Genomic DNA, 21,641 nt, shown 5'->3' with positions numbered 1-21,641 from the left:
AAAGAGATTCTACCATTGAAAACTTCTTTTTTCTCGTTGACACGTTGGAATAGCCTTAAGAAAGGCTATTCTTCTCCTACCTTTAGATGTCTTCTTCGCCCCGCCGTTCGGTTAAATTTCTGTTTTTTGTCGGTATGCAAATTAGTTCTTTCGCAGCACTGGCGGCAGGCCCCAGTGCTCAAATAGCACTAGGGGCATCCCCAATGCTGCGAGAGAACTCTCCAGCGCCGCCAACATCTTCTTCTGGAATGTCCTCTTCATGCGTCTTCTTCCGGCGCTGGGGTCACACTTGTTCGCCTGCGCAGTCGGCTCTGCCATCGGGCCGCAGGCAGAGCCGAATGCACATGCCGGCGGCCATGTTTTTGTGGCCGTTTATGTGAGTATGCGCAGTACGTTCCTGTAGTTCAACGGAGAAAAACGGAATTTTAACCGAACGGCGGGGCGAAGAAGACATCTAAAGGTAGAAGAATAGCCTTTCTTAGGGTCCATTCACACGGAGTAACGCGAGGCGTTTTTTGTGCTTATTTTTAAGGCCGTAAAAAGACGTTTCCATTGAGTTCTATAGTAAAATACGCCTGTATTTTTACGCCTGTAATTTTACGTCTGTTATTTTACGGACGTAAAAATACAGGCGTATTTTACTATAGAACTCAATGGAAACGTCTTTTTATGGCCGTAAAAATAAGCACAAAATAAGCACAAAAAAGTCTCGCGTTACTCCGTGTGAATGGACCCTTAAGTCTATTACGACATGTCAACAGGAAAAAAAAAAAAAATTAATGGTAGAATCCCTTTAAATCAGCTCCTGGCTTTGACTAAAAAAAAAAAAAAAAAAAAAAAAAAACGCAGTAAATTCTGTAACAAAAAAAAGGCAGCTTTTCCACAGCATGAAACACATAATAATTGATCTGCAAGCCATGTTTACCAGTTTTTTGTACCAGATTTTGGCACGTTTCTAGGTTTGTAAAACAGGGTAACATTGCATGTACACAAGCCATGGAGTTGAACTGTACCTGGGGAGGAGATTATAGTTTTCCCACCCATGTTATGGGACTTGTATTCTTCAGCCATGTATGTAATGTAAGGTGTCGTATGTACACAGCACTCCCTCCATTGAATGTCCTCCCTCCTCCCAGGAGGACTTGTGCTCACCTGTTACTATTACATGTATTCAGAGGTTGTCCTTGTCCACAACCTGCTGCTACACACAACTCCTCTCCTCTCTATACACTTTCACTGCCCACTTTGCCAGTTCTTTTCCTTCCTGCGCCTTGCAGCCCTCCCTCACTTCCTCCCCTTACCTCCCCCTTCTATCTGAATAGCCTCTGTCATATTATCCCACCCTCATTCCCTCCTCTCTGCCCTCCCCATACCTCACCTTTCCACTTCCACAGTCTGCCTCCCCTCCCTGCATTGCTTACCTCTCAGCCTCCCATTTCTCCTCCTCTCACCTCTCCCACTTCTCCTCCTCTCACCTCTCCCACACACTCTTCCTGGTCTCTCTATGGATGGACAGAACACAGAGGAGACATCAGAGACTGCTTACTCCTTACTGAACTGACAGCAGCTGTCCAAAAGTGACCTCTGCTGAGAGACTACCTGCACTGAACTAGGCACCATCTCTTCTTGCACTGAGACCTTTAATGAAGGAGACACCCATCTTGCACCGAGAAGCTTTCAAGGAGACATCCCATCTGTATTACTCATGTGATCCTCCGAAACTTTTATCCACTAGAAATTCCTCTGAGAAACTTTTACTAGAAGACGTTTCGCAAGTCTTCTTAGAAGTGTTTCATTCTGTTCACATGCTAGGAGACATCTGCATCCCAGAGGAGTTGTGCACTTGCAGATCACACACCTGGGATGAGCAGGACTTCCATACAGTCTGGGTGTGACAGAGCGTCCGTACTCCTGCAGGCAGGGTGCACCAGTGTCCAGGGTTGTGTAGTTGTGCACTGATTGTGGAGCTCTTGGATATCCTCTGATTGTGTCGGCTGGAATCGGTGTTGGTGGCTCATCATGGCAGAACAAGAAGGCTTGCAGTATGGCAAAGCAGACTTTGTTCTTATGGACTCTGTCACGTTACCAGAATTTATGGATAATCTGAAGCTCAGGTAAGTTCACCTGTTATGGCGTTTCCTTCTGCCCTGGCTTCACGCTGTGTGATCTGTCCCTTTCTGTATTATCTAGGTGGCGGGCATTTATTTATGTATATCAGCAAAGTTATCTCTTAGTGGCGCCATATATCTGGTGACTTTGAGGAGGTTGGAGAGATGGAACAGCCTACCCTTGTTTTAAGTTTGTCACCGATGCAAATCTCGTTCATCGATGGGCGAGCTGTGACATCATCAAATGGTTACCTCTGTGTCATTTTTTTTTATGTATTTATATTTACTCAATTTGGACATTAAACAGATTATACAGAACTTTGGTATTGATAGTGTATCCTTAGGATAGGTCATCCGTATCAGATTGATGAGGGTCCAACTTATTTTTAAAGGAGCTGTGGTGCTAGGGTGAGGGGTCATGTTCAGTAGCCACATAGCCTTTCTACTGCTCAGTCCCATGCAAATTCATGGAATGGAGCTGCAATACCAGGCACAGCCACTATACAATGTATGGCGTTTTGTCTGGTATGCAATGTAGAGCACACAGCTTTCTAGAGCACTGCAGCCTCTTCAGTCATCTTATTTGTGGGGGTTTCAGATGTCAACCCCCTCTTATCTGACATTGGTGCCGTATCCTAAGGATAGGACATCAATATTAAAGTCCCAGAAAACCTTTTTAGGCTGAGGTCCCATGTTGCAGAAACGCAGCTTTTTTTGTTGCAGATTTTGTAGCGTTTTTTTTTTTTTTTTTTGAGCCAAAGCAGAGAATGGATACAAATGGAATCAGAAATATATCGCAAGTACTTACATTTCTCGCTTTGGTTCAAAAAACCGCAACAAAATCTGCAACAAAAAAGCTGCGTTTCTGCAACATGGGGCTTTAACCTTAATGGAGTTGTCTAGTTTTTGTCAAACCCAAGCCATGTATAGTTAATAAGTGGGGCCTTTTATCTAGAACGTTCCTCTACAGCATCAGTTGAAGCTCTTGGCACTGGAGCACCGTCTGAAATAAAAAAAATAAATGAAAGGAATGGCAAGTACAAGTGAGCAGCAGCTTGTTGAAGGTTTTCAAGTATCGTTTTTTTTTTTCTAGACATTACACAAACTAAAGCTGAGATCACACTTGTGTTGAGCTGTCCGTTGTTCTTGTCTGTCGATGACCAGAACAGACAAGTGGCCCGTTACAATTTCTTTTCCATTTGGAGACCAACCATTGACTAGAATGGGGTCTGTTCGGTGTCTGTCATTTTAAAACTGAAATTGGCAGACAAAAAAGTCATTCGTGCAAGACTTTTCTGGCCGCTGATTTCAGATGGACGTGGTGACTGTCCACCAGAGACTGCGGTGTAAATGTGAATGTAGCCTTACAGAGCCTTTGCTGTCTCAACACGGCAACAGCTAGCCATCACTACAGGTGTTATCCAATGAGACAATTTTTACTTGTCTACTTAAGCCGATTGCACACCGTGTGCTGCTGACCGGCTGTGAATTGAAGGCATGGGTGGCGTATGTGGGACATGCAGATATCACCCATGTGCCGTCCATGCACTGGCTGTGCTTCTGTGGTCCCTTTCATTAAATGAATAGAAGCCACTGAAGCAAGGGCCATAAAATAGGACAGGAATAGGACCTGTTCTATATTTTGTGGCCTGGACTGTTGGGCCGCATGTGTACGGGCCGCATGTGTACTGTTGTGACACCATGTGTACGGGCCCATAGAAATGAACGGGTCAGTGCCCATCCATAAAATATAAAGATAGCACATTGACCACAACAGCCATGGTCGCCTGCAAGGCTCCTTAGGATGAGGCCTCAAATTGTAGAAATACAGCTTTTTTGCTGCGTTTTTTTGTGTCCACTTGATGACCCAAAAAGCGGAAAGCTATCCTGCTTAAAAAACAGTTACGGTACCTGCGGAGACCCATGGGCCCCATAGACTGCAAAGGAGTCCACCGGGTTTGGTTTGCAACCAAAAAATGCGGAGGACTTTTCTCACCCAGAAAATATAGGGAGCACTAGTGTGAACCAAGCCTTAGGCCCCGTTTACACGGGGAGCAGATTGGCGGGTTTTGGTCCTGAGAGTGTCGCGGGAAGCCACGTCACAATAGGGTCAAAATGCGCTTGCCACGACTGTCACGGCTTCCGACAGTTGTGGCTTCCCCCTCCGGAGTAGGTTCAAATTAATGGGCCTAGTCCGGAGGTTGCTGCCGTGAGGCGGACGCCGTGGCTGAATCCGACGCGGAGTCCGCCTGAACAGCGGACAGCTTGCTTCTTTTTTCTTCTCACAGTAAAAAGTAAGTTGGCGGTCTACATAGACCTCCATTGTGATGGGGGTGGATTATGACGTGGATTCAGTGCCATAATCCCCCCCCCCCTCTTGCCCCGTGTGAACGAGCCCTTACTGTACGACATACGACATTTAGATGGAGCCTTTATATATGGTAGTTGTGTATTGTCCTCTTGGAATAATGTGATTATGAGAAATGATGTTTAGACTGGGTATACACCATGGGGGAGATTTATCAGTGCATATGTATACTGCAATCTGTAGAAAATGATAGATGAAAACTAATTGGTTGCTATGGACAACTCTTCCACTTTTGGAATAAATCTCCCCATGGTATTTTGTGATGCTAGCCCCAATTTGAATTATCAAAGTGCAATTTCTAGAATGGAGCTTCCATCTGAAAAGATGTTTAGGCCCCACATAGCCATATGCAGCTAAAAAGACACTGTGGAAAAAACGCATTGGGTTTTTTCCTAACCGTTTTTCATTGAGTTTTTGCAACATTTTTCTTTTTGTGGCTTTTTTTCACCCTATTAAATCTATAAGTAAACCTCTCACAATTCCACACATAACACCTTGTTCACATCTGCATTTGGTAATCCGTTTGGGGAGTCCGCATGGGGACCCCCCGAATGGAATACCAAATGCACTGGCAAGTGGTGTGCAGTGAAAGCACACGGACCCCATAGACTATAATGGGATCTGTGTGCTGCCGCACGAATCATGCGGATCACAAAGTGCGTTTCTGTCCACACTTTACATGCGGACACCGTGTGGAGGGCACACAGACCCCATTATAGTCTATGGGGTCCGTGTGCTTTCACTGCACACACCGCTTGCTAATGCGTTTGGTATTCCGTTCAGGGGGGGGGAGGGGTTTGGGGGTAGAGGGGGTCCCCATGTGGACTCCCCAAACGGATTACCAAACGCAGATGTGAATGAGGGGTAAAATGATCATTCTGCCTATGTCAATACTTGTGTTTTTTAAAAAGTTGCTCTTCCGCAGCTCTTTTTTTTTTCCGCACTCTATGGATGAGATTTTCCCGGTACAGTAAAATGCAGCTATGAAGAAAGGATGGGGCTTACGCTAGGTTCACACCCGCTTTCAGATCTGAAGAATGGAAACCCACTCTGCTTAAAAAGCGGTTACCTGCGGAAAACCGTGGACCTCATACACTACAATGGAGTCCGCTGGGTTTCCACCCAGTTTCATGTTTAATTGGATTCAGGGACAGAAACCCTGAACGTTAAGCAGGCGGAAGGCGTGAATGTAGCCTTAATGGGAAATTAGTAGAAATTTTTTTGTGCAACATAAACCAACAAGTTGCAAATTCATAGTTTCTAAAGATGCACCAGATTTATCATCCATCATGAACCACTTTGATAAATCCAGCGCATCCTCAGGTCTGGTCTAACAATATGGCAGGATTCGTAAAGTGTAGGATGATTTCTATAAAATACATTCACATTTCCAGTTGATTCCAATACTGGTATGTTCACTTGGTGTAAGATATGTGTATATGGTTTGTTACTCTATACAAGGGCTCCTACAGACGGTCTGTTATACAGATGTTACAGATGTTGTACAGTTGTTATGTAGGAGACATTTTTCTAGTCTATCGCAGACTTCATATTTTCCATGGATGTGGCTCAGGTTGAAAAAGTTGATAACCGAGATAAAATTCCTAAATATATCACAATCTGCACAACTTTGCCGTAGCTTTGGAAACTAGTGGTGACTTTCCCAACTATTGATAATCCTCTATCATGCCGTATTGCTATAGAGAGGGGTCATGGCATTGTATTCTATCCATGTTATCATTGTTTCTTTACTAGTATCACCTCTCCTGACATGTCTGTGCTTTTCTTATAATTGTGCATTGTCGTTCCTCTGTTATTCCTCCTAGAAATGTTTGACTAGATTGACAACTGGCCTATATGATTTTGTTCTTAAAGGGTGTGTCCCTATAAAGTCTGATCCTGGAAGCAGTGACTAGAGAGTGTCCGTATTATACACTAGTGGTAACACCCAGCTGTTGGTTTACTTATAGCACTCTTCTTTCATATGACACTAAAAGCAAGTTTGTACGTTTTATAGTATCCAAGATATACCTGTTTGAAGTGACGCTACCCTACCCTCATTTTGTCTACATTTTACACATCCCCCTACTCAGTAACATTCAGTGAGAGGCAGAACAGGGTAAGAGAGTTTCAGGATCGTGCAGAGACACAACTCCAAGTGGTAACACCCAGTTGTTGATTTACTTATAGATTTCCAGTAGGAATAACAGAGGAACAGTATAATGCAGAATACCAATAAATGAGTTGTGACATAATGCATTAGGACAAATGAGGGAGCTGACAGGTTGTCATCACCTGAGGCACCTCCCAAGGTATGTATATGTGGCGACACATACATGTTCATCATGCCATAGGTGGGTCGTGAGATTACATTCTATGACTAGTATTGTGTTTGTACTACTATTATTTAAGGGTTGTCATAAGCTACCTGTGTCACCTCCCCACGTGTCTATGGGCAGTACAGGTAGGGAAGAGCTAGCATTTGTATTTTTGGTCAGTCTAGTGCTGACAAATGAAGGTATCTGAAGTATAACTACAATCCAGACACATGGATTATCATCCATGGGTCAGTGGTGCACACTGTGCCAGAATCTGGCTAGGACAAGCTGTATAATATCAGAAAAATGGCAAAGAGCTGCAGCTTCAATGTTTCTACTTTAAAGAGGACCTTTCACCACTTTTGGGCACATGCAGTGTTATATACTGCTGGAAAGCTGACAGTGCGCTGAATTCAGCGCACTGTCGGCTTTCCCGATCTGTGCCCGGTGTAAAGAGCTTACGGTGCCTGATAACACTCGTCCATAGACGAGCATTATCAGGAGCGGGAGGGGGGAGTTCCTCCCCGCTCCACAGCACAGCGCGATAGGCGCCACGAGGCAGAAGGACATCTCTGGCTAATGGTCAGAAACGCCCTTCTGACCATAGAGCACTACGGTACCGGCACCGTAAGCTCTTTACACCGGGCACAGATCGGGAAAGCCGACAGTGCGCTGAATTCAGCGCACTGTCAGCTTTCCAGCAGTATATAACACTGCATGTGCCCAAAAGTGGTGAAAGGTCCTCTTTAAAGGAAGTGTCACTTTTTTTCTAATGTGTTTTTGTTTGATTTTTTTTTTTTAAATGACATTTTCTGTACATGATTATGGTAGCTGCCATCTTACCTGCACTATGCAGAGGAGGGGAGTACAGTATATATGTTCGGTGACATCATCTGATGGGTATTATGTGATTCTTTCTGTAGTAGATGTGTTAGCTTGTATTGTAGTCCCGACTGTGATGCAAATGAGATAACTGTTGCAAAGAAAAGCAAGAATTGGCAAGTGTCAGTGTATTGTTAGATCTAGGACCTGCTCCATATTTTGCAGCACGGACTCGCAGCCCACACACTGATCCATGGAATATACGATGGTGCACTTGGACTCCTAGAAATTAATGGGTCAGTGTGCTATACGAGAACATGGATTGTCATCAGTTTTTTTTTGTTTACGGAAATTTAGGCTTAAATTGGTCACCGATCACAAAAAAACACTGACGTCTAAAAAAAAAAACCCATTGATATGAATGGGTACCACACGTATGTGAATAAGACCCAAAAGTGTCAATCGATAATGGTTTTCTGCAGGACCATATTCTGATGGGGTTAATTTACATAAAAAAACAGGAAATTTAGAGTCTGTGTAATGTGATGGACAAGGTGCCCCGAAGAGACATTTCAGAATTGGGCTGGGGCTGAATTTTTCAGTTGCTCTTCAGTGTGTACATTCTGTGCTTGCACACCTCGCACCTCCTCCTAATCTCATGCAAATATCTGCCTCTATTGCTATTTGCCTTCCAATCCCACGACAGTCCTGCAAAGTAAATATTCAGCACATTTCTCAGGAAATTTCCACAGCAGATGATGATATATTCTCAATGTTTTGGTCTTGTTTTTAGTAATAATCTGCAGGGCTCAGACCTTCTCCTCCTACTCATTCATCCCGTCTACCCTACTCTCTCTTGGCACTGAGTCATAGGTGTACGCCAAGTGGCATTTTCTTGTGATTTAATGTCTGAGAGCTCAGGAACCGGATAGGATATGACCATGCCAGAACACAAACCTTATATTGTCACTGCGAAATGTTCAATATTTTTTTCTTAACCTTTTGTTTATTCTTGTAAGTTTAAAAGGGTGAACGGCTCCAGGAGACGTCAGGAACCTTTTATGAAGCTATAGAAACTGTAATGTTTACTTAGAAAAAGGCCGGCTGCTATTTTTCTCTTTAAACAGAAAGTTGACTGATGTCAGTGCATGTTTGACTGACCTTCCTCTCCAGTCCAAAGTGTATGAATAGCAGCACACTCCCTGCATGCAGTCAGGAGAGAGGACAAGGGGGCAGTGTATAGTGGGGCTGTAATTTGGAAATCGTCTACCTGATCCTGTGTTGGCCAGGCATTCTTATTAGATGCTGAAATGTTTCAAACATTGGCCCAGATTTACCACTGTGGCGCTGGCGCAAATGTGGTGCATCTTTGGCCTCTCACCGAAGCTTGGCGGATCTAGTTTGAGCTAAAACGTTTCTGACTTCATAGACCTGTGGCTTATCAGTAAAAGAAGCATGGCTTATAGAGTACCTGAGTGTTGAATAATTTGCAGGGTCTTGCTAGGCGATTTGTTCTGCTTTCATACATAGTGCCCTATCAGTTTTTTCTGCTTCTAATGTCCCCATTTTGGCTGAAGCACATTTTGCGTTTTGCTTTGAGGCTGTGGGCATGTACAGTAAGGAGCAGTCTGCTCCCCACCCCTATCCATTATAATTAGTTTGGTTCATTAACACTAGGAGGGAGGAGGGGCTCAGTGCACGGGAGCCAGCCTGTGTATCTAGCTATTCCTGTGTCTATAACATGTCACCTAGCTCCCTGCTCTCAGATAGGGGAGAGGAGCTGCTTTTATTTCTTCTGTTCTCCCAGTTATCAGGCTAGCTAATTCAATTGTGTTCATTATGGCAGAGACAGGCAGTCTCTGTATGTAACACAGAATGGAGTTGCTGCTGCCTGTACTTCATAGTGTAATATGGGTGGGTGGAGCTACATGCAAATTTGGGGGTGGAGCTAAACGGCAGGTTGCATGTGAAACTCCACCCACCAAATGATGCAAGAAACCAGGAAGAAAGAAGATTTTACAGCAGTAAAGACTAGTGAGTATGTGACGTGGGAATACCCCTTTAAAGGGATTCTGCCATTAAATTGCTTTTTTTTTTTTTGTGCTTTAGATGTCGGAATAGCCTTTAGAAAGGCTATTTGTCTCTTACCTTAAGACGTGGTCTTGCAGCGCCGTTCCTTAGAAATACCGGTTTTAACCGGTATGCAAATGAGTTCTCCGCAGCCATGGGGGCGGGCCCCAGCATTCAAACGGCGATGGGGGCGTCCCCACTGCTGCCAGAGAGCTCTCTCCAGCGATGCCTCCATCTTCAGCTACAACCCCGTCTCTTCTGTCTTCCGTGTCGGTCCAACCTCCAACGCCTGGCCGGCGGCCATTTTTGGGAGGCCGCTCTTGCTCTTGTAGTTCAATACAGGAGCGTACTACGCAGGCGTCGGAGCTTGGACCGAGACGGAAGACAGAAGAGGCGGGGTTGCAGCTGAAGATGGAGGCGTCGCTGGAGAGAGCTCTATGACAGCAGTGGGGACGCCCCCATCGCCGTTTGAGCGCTGGGGCTCGCCCCCATTGCTGCGGAGAACTCATTTGCATACCGGTTAAAACCAGTATTTCTAAGGAACGTCGCTGAGGAGGCCATGGCTAAAGATAAGAGACGAATAGCGTTTCTAAAGGCTATTCCGACGTCTAAAGCACAAAAAAAAAAGCGATTTAGTGGTAGAATTCCTTTAAAGTCCTTCGGATGAGCATGTGGACCATAAGGATGAGAACCCTGTCCACTTAAATAAGCAGTTACATATGAAAAATTGCAGACCCCATAGACTATAATGGGGTTCGCTGGGTTTCCGATGATTTTATACTGTATTTTAAGTGGATTCTGTGCTGAATCTCATGGAGACTCCAATACTAGTGTGAATCCAGCCTTACATGTAATTCAGCAAGGAGTAACTGTACAAGATCAAACAAACTGTTGAGGAAAACCCAAGTGGCCATCACATAGAAGATCCAGGAACACTAAACTGCAGATATAGGCTAGATAATTGTAGATACACACTCCATTCTAGCTAGCAGAAAAATGGCGGCTCCCATTGAAGTGAATGATAGCCTTTTTTGCAGGCGGATTTTCAGGTGGATTCCGCGTCAAACTGTGCCTGCAAAAAACTCTGTGTGAACAAACACTAATACTGTCTAATGCTTTCTATTTGTAACCGTTTCGACAGTGTAAGCATAAATGTTCTTTATCCAGAAGCATCTCTGCTCTTGGCCATCTGCAGTGCCTAGAATTGCAGCTCATCTCCTGTTTAAGGGATTCTATCATTAGAATCCCTTTTTCTACAAAGACCACATCGGAATAGCCTTTAGAAAGACGATTCTTCTCCTACCTTCCTTCATTTTCTGATCCACGCTACCGTTCCTGAGAATTTTCTTTTTTATCCCTTTAAAGGAATGGGTTGAGCAACTGCAATATCAAGCACAGCCTATGGGCAAGAAATGCAGTGTTTCTTAATAAAGGAAACCTGTCACACCAATACTAGTTTTCTTTTGCACAAGTTTTTTATTCCAAACCTAGAATAGTTGCTTCACTAGCAACCAATGAATGACCCCACAAAGTATCAAACTTCAAAGAGGCCTGTTTGAATGGAGTTTTTGTTGGCAAGGAAATGTGTCAACTGTGAGGACTCTTCCTGTGTCTTAAGTTAAAGAGGTTATCTGGAACCATAATATTTCTTGCTGTCACCTCTTTACTACTTCCAAAGCACAACGCCATAGTGGCTGTGATTGGTATTGCAGTTCAGCCCCACCCATTTGAAAGGGACTGAGCTGCAGAAGGGCCTTATGACCAGTGGACTTGATGTCCCTGCCTGAAAAGAGTGGCTAAATATCATAGCCCCAGAAATAAATCCCTTTAATCTTAGAACATATTGTGGAATATACCCATAACATGACCAGTAGAAACAAAATATTAGATTAGGGACAAATTCTCCCAAACATGGACATGAATCGCAGCGTTTTACAGTGACTGCAAAGTGGATGGGATTCTTTTGTAGTAAAAACCGCGGCGCAGACACACCGCAATTTCCAAAATCGGTGCAGTTTTGGAAATTGCAGCATGTCAATTAGATCTACGGAAATGCCGGCGGCTTCCCCGTAGATATAATTGTAACATATAGTACACAGAGGAAAACTCCGCAAACTTTCTGTTTAAAGCGTTCCGATGCCTTTCCGCCGCGGTTTTTCCCAAAGTGCTTTATAGCTGCGTGTCATCCTATGGGGCCTTAGCCTAATGGCCATTCCTTATGTTACTGGGTGGTGGCTGGAACACTCAAGAAACCCTGATCAGTAAGGGTCTCAAGCCTTGAGCCCCAGTAGATCTCATAGTGATGGCCATCATTGAGTTTTCATGGTAAGCCCCTTTAAGGAATCTATTCTACACAGTCCACTCACTTAATGTGACCACCGCCTACTTTTGACGTCAACGTTAAATAACCAATCGCAGAAGGCACGTGTCATCAGCGATCTGGGTGCGCTCATCAATGTGGAAGTCATGATGGATCTACACAAGTATACATCTAACCTTGTGGACCACGTTTACCCCTACATGCGAATTGTTTTTCCTCAGGATGATGGCATCTACTAGCAGGACAATGCGACATGTCATAAAGCTCGCAGTGTACATGCATGGTTCGAGGAGCACCAGGATCAGTTTACTGTACTCTTTTGGCCAGCAAATTCCCTGGACTTGAACCCAATTGAGAATCTGTGGGACCACCTCGATAGAGTTGTTCGCGCCATGGATGCTCAACTGCGTAACCTAGCGCAGCTGGCCACGGCACTGGAGTCGGCATGGCTTAACATCCCAGTGAACATCATCACAACAACCCCTCTCTTCCTGCACGTCTCGCAGCGGTCCGCTCTGTGAAAGGTGGTTATTCTGGATTTTGACAGGTGGTCACATTAATATGACTGGACTGTGTAGTTTGAATGGTGAGCAACAAATGGACAGGACAGTCTTTCTGGGCTATACACATATAGAAATGCATCTGATCATCCATATTTCCCTGCTACACCTACAGGACTTGTACCTGGGGTTCAGGGCCACCAACATCCACCAGCTTTAGTGTCTGAGTTTCTCTCCCACACTTTTATTACATTCTTGCCTCTTAACAACATAAAGACGTGCACAGTTCTTACTACAAGATCCAAAGGTTCCATTTATTGCCTCCTTTATCTCCTGCAAACACTGAAGATGCTGAATTGCAAGCATTGTATGATTTTATAAGCCCTGTAAAAGTTTATATAAATACCTGTTGAGATCCGTATGTGTTGTCTAATGTTCCTTAAATACTAAACGCCCAGATAAACAATACTAAGCCTTAAGCCATTGTGTTAGTCATTTCATCGCTGACACATTTCCCCGTATAGGAAGCTGTTCCCTCCGTAGTTTGTATTTGACACCTCCTATTCCTTGCTTGACTTTGAGAAATAAATGTGTGTCAGCAAAATGACGTACATGAAATGCTATATTCACATTGAATAAACCATTGGGAACACAGGACTGTGGTGTTCACCACTAAATCTAATATATATGTAACTTACATAAAGGAGCTTTCATGAGATGACAGAAGGTGACTTGTATTGACCCATGTGTGCAGTCATCTTTGAATGTTCCTCCAGGCGCTAGAGACATCAAAGAAGATATGGCCGCATGGTGTTAACCCTAAAATGGCTGTGGTTCATGTCACTCCATTTATCCCAACCTATATCGCTGGTATTGCTAGTTGCTGCTTGTGCACCAATAAACATTTTTATTTTTTTTTAAACTCGTTTTATTGAAGGTGATTTAACAAAACAAACAGTGTAGTCAGGAAAGTGCATGTACAGAACAGCAAAAAAAACAAAGCACAGAAAAAAGACTCGGATAAACAAAGATTTGCCACATCGCCATCCCGTCCCCGCCCAACCCACTCCAAAACGGAGCAAAAATAAACAGGGGACTCCAGCGTCAACATACATACATTATACCAACAGAAGGGGCCATGGATCCATCCGGCAGACGTCCCTCCTCAAGGTGCATAGGTGCTTTGAGGGGGCAGAATATTGGGTGGCAGGGGAAGCACACCACGCTCCCCAAACTTTAGTAAATTTCTGAGGGCAGGCCCTGCCTTTATATATAATTTGGTTAAAGGGGAGGATCGAATTGATCAGTCTCCACCACTGAGACACCGACGGAAACCGTGGGGCCATCCACCGTAAGGCAATGGCCTTCCTGGCGTAGAATAGACACTCCCGGAGAAATATCCGGACGTGATGTTGCCAGATCTCTTCCTCCAGAACGCCAAATAAACAAACTTCAGGAGAAAAAGGGACAGGGTGATCTGGACGTCTGCCAGAAGGTCTACCACTCCTCACCAAAAAGCTTGTACAATCAGACAACTCCATATCATGTGCCAGAAATCTGCATGGGGGTACGAACACCTGAGGCAATTCGGGCCAGGCAAGCGGCCCATCTTATGCAGACGGGTTGGAGTCAGGTAACACTGATGTAAAATGAATATTTTGATCAACTTATTGTTAGCTGAGGGTGAAACGTAAAGAGGAGATTCCAAAATATCCTGAAACGTCTCATCCGTCAGCTCCGGAATATTGGTGCGCCAGCGCATCAGGGCCGGGGAATCGGCCAGGGACACTTTAGCAAAAATCACATGTTCATAAAGGTCAGAGATCAGACCCCTTGCATTGCAATGCAATCTGATGGTGTCACCGTGATTCAGCGCGATTAATAGAGGGGAATGATCAGAAATTTCCCTGGGTAAATAGGATACAGAGTGTAAAATGGAACATGCTTTTACATTCCCAAAGGCGCAATCGATGCGGAACAGGCATGTCTATGGGCAGAGTGGCAGGAAAAAACCCTGGAGTCGGGAAACAAAATCCTCCACAGATCCTGCCACCCCAACTCCAGGACGCACTGTATTTTAAAGGCTCTACTCTCTCCAAGGGCAAAAAACACTGCTTTTTAAAGGCTCTACTCACTCCAAGGGCCAAAAGCACTGTACTTTAAAGGCTCTACTCACGCCAAGGGCCAAATCTAAATCTCTGCTGTTTAAAGGCTCAACTCACCCAATGAACCAACAAATCTCTGCTGGTGCAAGGCTGAACTAAGTTAAAGGGCTTAAAACTTTGCAGGTAAAAGGCTAAAGTCACCTGAAGGGCCTCAATCTCTGCTGGTAGCTCAGCTTAAGGGCCTGTAACTTAATTTGGAAGGGCTCACGTTAAGGGCCATAAAAGTGAATTTTGGAAGGTCTTACCACATCTCACACACACACACACACACACACACACACACACACACACACAATGACCGTTCAGGGTGGGTACTGTTGGATTTCCCATTGCCTATTCCATCTGTGGTTGTCATGGGCAATGTGATTTAAAGGGGTGCTTGTTAATGTTTGTTTAGCTTTAATTTGGGATTGTGTCCATCCATTTGGGGAAGAAAGAAGGTTTCCAGGTATTTTCCCACTTTGATAGAGGGTTTTTGGAGTGTGGAAAGTGTGTAGTTGTTAGGCTGTGATGGTGGGGTAAAACTGTGACTTGGGCTTGTTAGATGCACCCAGCCATGCTTCCCCTGCTGTCCCAGTTGCATTGCAGAGGTGTTGGCATCATTTGCTGAGGTGTCATAGTGGACTTGGTGACCCTCCTGAGTCGAATTGTAGGTTCCCCTGAAACAAAGCATTTTCCCCCACAGACTATAATGGGGTTCGATATTTGATCAAATAGTCGAATATTAAGCGGCTATTCGAAACGAATGTCGAATATTTTACTGTTCGCTCATCTCTAATAGCGTTGTCTAATGGCTGTTGTGACTATGGCAGCGTTAATAAAGCTGTTTTTGTAGCCTGCATAAATGTTTGCACTGACTAGGCCAGAGCCTTGATGTAGCAGGTTGACCTTTGAACTTGCATTTATCAAGCTTTCTACTTATATTCAATGTTATGTTGAAGTAATGATTTTAACCATTGTAGACCACCGGACCCTCACCCAATGGTTTACAGTGTAAGGAAAAATAAATAGCAGTAGAATGGACTGGTAGCTACTTCACTACCATAGATTTTACATGTTCTTCTGGACCAGGTTATTACAGGAGGGGCGTTGCATTGATTTGAGGCCAATTTTTATTGTATTGACATGTTTAGCTGTCTTTGTTTGTAACCTGTACTCCATGCCATCCCATGTACTCTCTACATCAGGGGTCGGCAACCCCTGGCACGCGTGCCAAGTCTGGCACGCGAGGCATATTTTGCTGGCACGGCAGGCAGCCTGCAACTTTTATACACTAAATCAGGGGTAGGCAACCTTTTTTGTTCGGCGTGCCGATTTAAATTAAAAAATCAAAGATGAGGTCCTCGGAGTGCCGGGCAATGATTGTACAGCTGACGACACCTACACTAAAGTCATATAGCACAAACCACAACATAGGGGTGCTGTCATTCTGTGCTCCCAGCCACATGCACTTACCACTATTTGCCTGGATACACATGTTCTTTTCCTTTAGAAGCAATGTAAGAGAGAGAGCGTCCCTTTCAGTGCTCTGGTAGAGCTGCGTGTAGGACACGCCCCCTTCTCTCACTGCCCACCAATCAGAGGTGAGCCTCTCACTGCACAGGATAAGGGCTCCCTGGACCTGCTGCTACATGTGAGGAGGCTCCTGCCATCTGCAGCCTGAGGAGGGGAGAAGCAAAGTGAAAGTAAAAACACCAGGTACATGTGTGTTACTAACTATTCTTATAATGTCAGGCATTTGGGGTTATTACTTTTGTTTTAGTAACTCCATGTGCCTCACATTAATAGCAGTTAACCCCATCATGCCCCTCACATTCACCCCTGTGTTGCTCACATAAGGGTTACTGATGTGTGAGACATATCGAGGTACTAATAAAGGACCTATATAATGAAAATGTTCACTTATTACCTCCATATGTCTCACATATCTGTGTCCCTTATGTAAAGCACACAGGGGGTTAATGTGAGGGACATGATGGGGTTAACTGCTATTAATATGAGGCACATTGAGTTAACCTGCAATGCACATGACCAGACTCTTTATCTACAACTGTGGATAAAGTACAGACCTATAGATTTCAATTGACCCATATATACAGCCATTTTTTGTGTGGCTGTGTATCTGGGCCAAATTGAAGAGCTGAAAACTATTGAGCAGGTCCTATATGTGTCCTGTGCATCCCCTATATCTGTCTGCATTTGCAGCCCTGTCAATTCATTTCTAATGTATAGGTCAGTGAAAACCACATCCGTGCCATTTGTATGCAGGAGGCCTAAGGCTGAGGCCCGACATTGCAGAAATGCAGCATTTTTGTTGCAGATTTTGATGCAATTAAAGCCAAATCCAGTTCCTGGGCACCAGTGCATTCACTTTGTTGAAAGTGTGACACCCATTAATTCTTGGCTGTCGTTTTCATGTTACTGCACCGCCAGGAACTAAAAGTGACAAATTAATCTGCGTTTCACTTAGGGAGCGTTCACACTACTGTCGGTGTCCGACAGCTAGTGTCCGCTGCTAATGTCTGTTCAAAATAGAAGATGTCCGACTTCTCAAGCGGACAGAGGAACCCTGCATGCAGGGTTTTTCTGTCCGCTTGAGAAGTCGGACATCTTCTCTTGCGGACAGGGAAGGACGGGCACGGAGTGCAAAAGAACGCACCCGATGCCCATTCAAGTGAATGACAGGTGTCACGGACACATCTAGTGTCCGCTCCTAGTGTCCGTGACACTAGGAGCGGACACTACATGTCGGACACCGACGGTAGTGTGAACGCCCCCTTAGACATGCCAAACCATAGATGACTGACTCTAGTTTTATTACAGTAACTGAAATCTACTAGGTTTTCTGTAATATGATCAATTGAACACTGGTAAAGGTTTATCAAAAGGCGGCTGCTGACCATACAAGTTACCTCTTGTTCACATCTGCGTTTGGTAATCCGTTCGGGGAGTCCGCATGGGGACCCCCTGAATTGAATACCAAATGCATTGGCAAGTGGAAATGAAAGTAGATCACAAAGTACTTTTCTGTCTGCATGTTCTGTGAGGACACTGCGCGGAGAGCACAAAGAGCACAGTATAGTCTATGGGGTCCGTGTGCTTTCACTGCACAGCGCTTGCCAATGCGTTTGGTGTTCCGTTCGGGGAGAGAGAGTCCCCATTATCCCAAAATAATCAATGCCACATTAAATGCAGAGCAAGGAATTGTAAAAGGCCATTTTGCTGATCGAGCCAGACAATTTCTGCCAAAATTTCCAACCATCCTATGTGCATAGTAGACTGCCATCTAACAGCAGGTGCTGGAGGGTAGACATTATAGGATATGGTGGATTCCAGGAGAAGATATCCTGGCAGTGTATGACTCTCTTGTTCCCATTGGAATAAAGCAGGCACATTTAACTGCGCCAAAACGTGAAAGTTTATAAGGGAATTGGGATAAATAGTGTTCAGCCAACAGCTATGACCGCTATATGGCCATCTTAGATCTGTCAGATCCAAAATGTCTGCCAAACCAATAACATGCAGGGGCCTTTAATAGTATCAGAGACATATGTTTGTGGTAATTTACAGAAATATTTATGATGGATATACAAATCAGCCTGCAAGAACAGGGTTGGGATGTGTGATTTGCCTAAATCTAAGGCTGAAAATGTCAAACCCCGCTAAAGAGGAAACATTAGGCACCAATGCAATAGGAGAACTGAAGCATTTCCAACTTTCTGTAGGTAAATCTGGCAAATCCAGCTCTACCCCCAAGCACTTACAGATTATCTATGCCTTGCTTCATTGATTTGGCCATAAAAGTATGATTCTGCTCCTATTAAAGTCCCTATAAATACAATTGTTGGTTTGGGAGGCATTTCGGACCTGATAGACCCTTCAAGGCTAGGGCTACATGACAACTTTTGTTGTGTAACATGAAGTTTGTGGTGTTGTATTGTGACTTTGTGTCTAATGATTGTCTATGGAGTCACTTTGTGACCTTATGTGATATAACAGTTTCAGAAAATCAATGTTGTAACAATGTGACTAGAGATGAGCGAGTACTATTCGAAACGGCCGTTTCGAATAACACACACCCATAGGAATGAATGGAAGCGGCTGGCACGCAGACTTTGCCGGCAGCCGGCCACTTAACCCCCTGCGTGCCGGCTGCGTCCATTCATTCCTATGGGTGCGTGCTATTCGAAACAAGAGCTTTGAATAGTACTCACTCATTTCAAAATGTGACAAATGTTGCCTAGTAGCCCTAACCTAAAGCTGGCTTCATGAGATAATTCCTGCCAAATAGATATGGGCCATCCTCTCCACCCTAAAAATGTCTTTTTTTTGCAATGTGCAACAATTTTGGGTAGCTTCATTTTTACTTCATGCCTTATGGGTGGAAACAAGACTGTAAAAGGCTAAGGCCCCACATATTGAAGCACAGCTAGGGAATAGCCGTTGCAAAAATGTGTTTTGTTTTGTTTTCTTTCCCTATTAAATCCGAAGAGAAAACAGTCATGATTCCACAGATAAAACTAACATGCTGCGTTTTTCCGTAATGTGTGGAGGAACCAGAATCTCCTTCACTTTGCAGGTACTGTAAAATGCAGCATTTTCTTTTTCTTTTTTCCATTGGGACTTGAGCTGAGGCTGGATGCAGAGGTCCATCTCTGAGGTTTGCAGTGGTTACGTTTTAGACTACAGTGGTCTGACTTCCATATACTATGAGAGGGGGGAGCATTGTGCTGTGGTCTTTACCTTATGCTGATGATGTGAAATACAGGATTTATGAATCCATCATGGGTACCATATTACATTAAGGTTTCTAACTAAAGTTCTTCCCTGTGATAGAAAGAGAGATCTTTCTATCTTGAAAGAACGTTTCCAATAAATGACTACACAGTAACCGCTTTATCTTCAAGGTGTGTTATTACCATTGATGGCCCTGTAAATGGTCGTTTTATCTGATCTTCTGGAGCTGTCACTACATTTTTGCAGGTTTATTGCGAGAAGGTATTCGTTCCATAGTCGATCTTTTTTGATAAGCTCTAATATGGTGGCGGGCAAGTTTTTGTGAAGAGCAAATGCTGAACACTTGTGTTTGCTTTTCTTTTCCAAGAACAGATGATTTTGCAGACTAGTATAGATGTGTCTTAAGCTTTATACAGATGTATACGGCCTGAATGAGAAATCCCACAAACATAGTCTCTTCTGCTATGGATAAAAGGCTTTTTCTCCACCTCTCCCCATTGATGTTGGGAGACTGAAGCCAGAATAGACTGTGACGATCCTGGGGAATCTTGGGGTACTGCTGGAGAAAGAGGATGCAGATGCAAATATAGTTGTGGTTGTGGCCGAGGTGTCTAGGACATCAGGCAATAGACCTAGGGCACATGGTGCCACCGCAGAAACCGCCAGAAATTGGTGGAGAGAACAGTCTTGCATGGAGGACATACTTTTCTCTCAGCCATTTTCAGTATAAAAATGGCGGACACCTGGTGGAACCCATTATAGTTTATGGGGGTGTCCATGGGTAACTGCTGTTTTGGCAGTCGAGCACTCCATCTTTCGGATTCCCTGGCGGACCTGAACGACACAGAGGCCAGCACAGATGTGAATCTCGCCTAAAGAGTCGTGTGTGATGCAGCTCCCAGAAAACACTAGATCTCTGATCATGCAATGACTTGCATCATTTAAAGTGACAACACATAATGCAATCCCAACATTTCACAATACGTAATGTAACAATAAATCACATGCCTGGGCTACAACTTGTAATTACTATGTGGGCAATATAGATAGGAAGTTAACCCTTTACATAAAACCCGCCAAAAGTTTAAGGTGTATGTGAGTATAAACTGCCTGACACCTACAAGTAAAGGTAAAAGAAAATACATCTTCTAATTCACCTATAGGTCACAGGTTAGAGCAAAAGTCCTCAGAAGTCATTTGTGTACAATTCTTCCCTGCACTACTTGTTTATTGCTGTAATAAAAGGATTGCGGCCTTGTTATATCGCAGAGTTAACTAGTGAGTATCCTGTGAGGCTGCTATAGTCTTCTATGGTATATATTATCTCAGCTCACCCTCCATTCATCCATCCACCATCCCATGATTCTCACAGGCGTGTTCCCTGACTGCGGGTTCTGTGTACACAGCTTTATATTCCTATACAAGGACCTTGATACATGATACAATGGGAGAACGTGAAGCTTTTGTTAGAGGAGCTCTTAAATCTTTGTGATGGTTTTACACATACTGTATCATTATTCCACAGTGTATACACCGGTAGTGGCCTGTCCCAGTTTTTGCTTCAGAGGAACAGTATCACATTAGTCTCATTGTTATATACTGTCATTCTTCAAATTTTCAATTCTTTTAAAAGGTTTTGGTCCATTAAGAGTCACTTACCAGCAATGGCTGAATTCATATCTCTCAACTAGCCTGGGATTTAGAAGGACAGTCTGGGATTTCGGGTGCTTTATTGCTGTCCAAAGCATCTCCTGACTTCAGCTCTGCATCCCTGCCCTACCATGTAACCATTGTTTCTGGATTCTTGGATGCAGGCAGGCAATATGTAGCGATGCCATTAGGTCTGCTCCTCCAAGTTAATGACGGCAGAGACCAGCAGTTCCCTCTGAGGAAACAGGGAAAAGAATTTTTTTCTTTACATTTTATTCTACATTTTACTGTGTTGGGGGGGGGGGTCACAGGGGGCTTTATATTGTGCGGGGACACTAAGGGAGTATGATACTGTGTGTGTGTGTGGGGGGGGGCACTTAAGAGGCTTCATTGTGTATTACACAAGGTGATACACTTATTGTATGGAGGCATAGAAGGAATGGGTGGGATTAGAGGGATGGCTTGTTTTACATAAATATCCCATGGTGAATTGAAAATACCAGCAATGAGGGTTGCAGCTGCACTTGGGCCTTTGTACCGTAGGGGTAATATTTAAAAGGGAGAGTAATATGACTGAATCAGG

The 21,641-nt window shown here is 44.1% G+C and overlaps 1 protein-coding gene across 1 annotated transcript in view; it reads left to right on the top strand.

Moving 5' to 3' along the window:
- The first annotated feature begins 1,406 nt into the window (after window positions 1-1,406).
- The window catches only part of MYO1D (myosin ID), a 72,310-nt gene continuing 52,075 nt past the window's right edge, over window positions 1,407-21,641 (top strand). The window contains exon 1 of the mRNA XM_075277137.1: window positions 1,407-2,114. Within this exon, the coding sequence (XP_075133238.1) occupies window positions 2,020-2,114 (95 nt within the window). The 5' untranslated portion in view covers window positions 1,407-2,019. The remainder of the gene's footprint in view (window positions 2,115-21,641) is intronic.

The sequence above is a fragment of the Leptodactylus fuscus genome, chromosome 6, assembly GCF_031893055.1.
Source record: "Leptodactylus fuscus isolate aLepFus1 chromosome 6, aLepFus1.hap2, whole genome shotgun sequence".
In the NCBI taxonomy this organism is placed as follows: domain Eukaryota; kingdom Metazoa; phylum Chordata; class Amphibia; order Anura; family Leptodactylidae; genus Leptodactylus; species Leptodactylus fuscus.
This window is presented reverse-complemented; position numbering and strand designations above follow the sequence as displayed.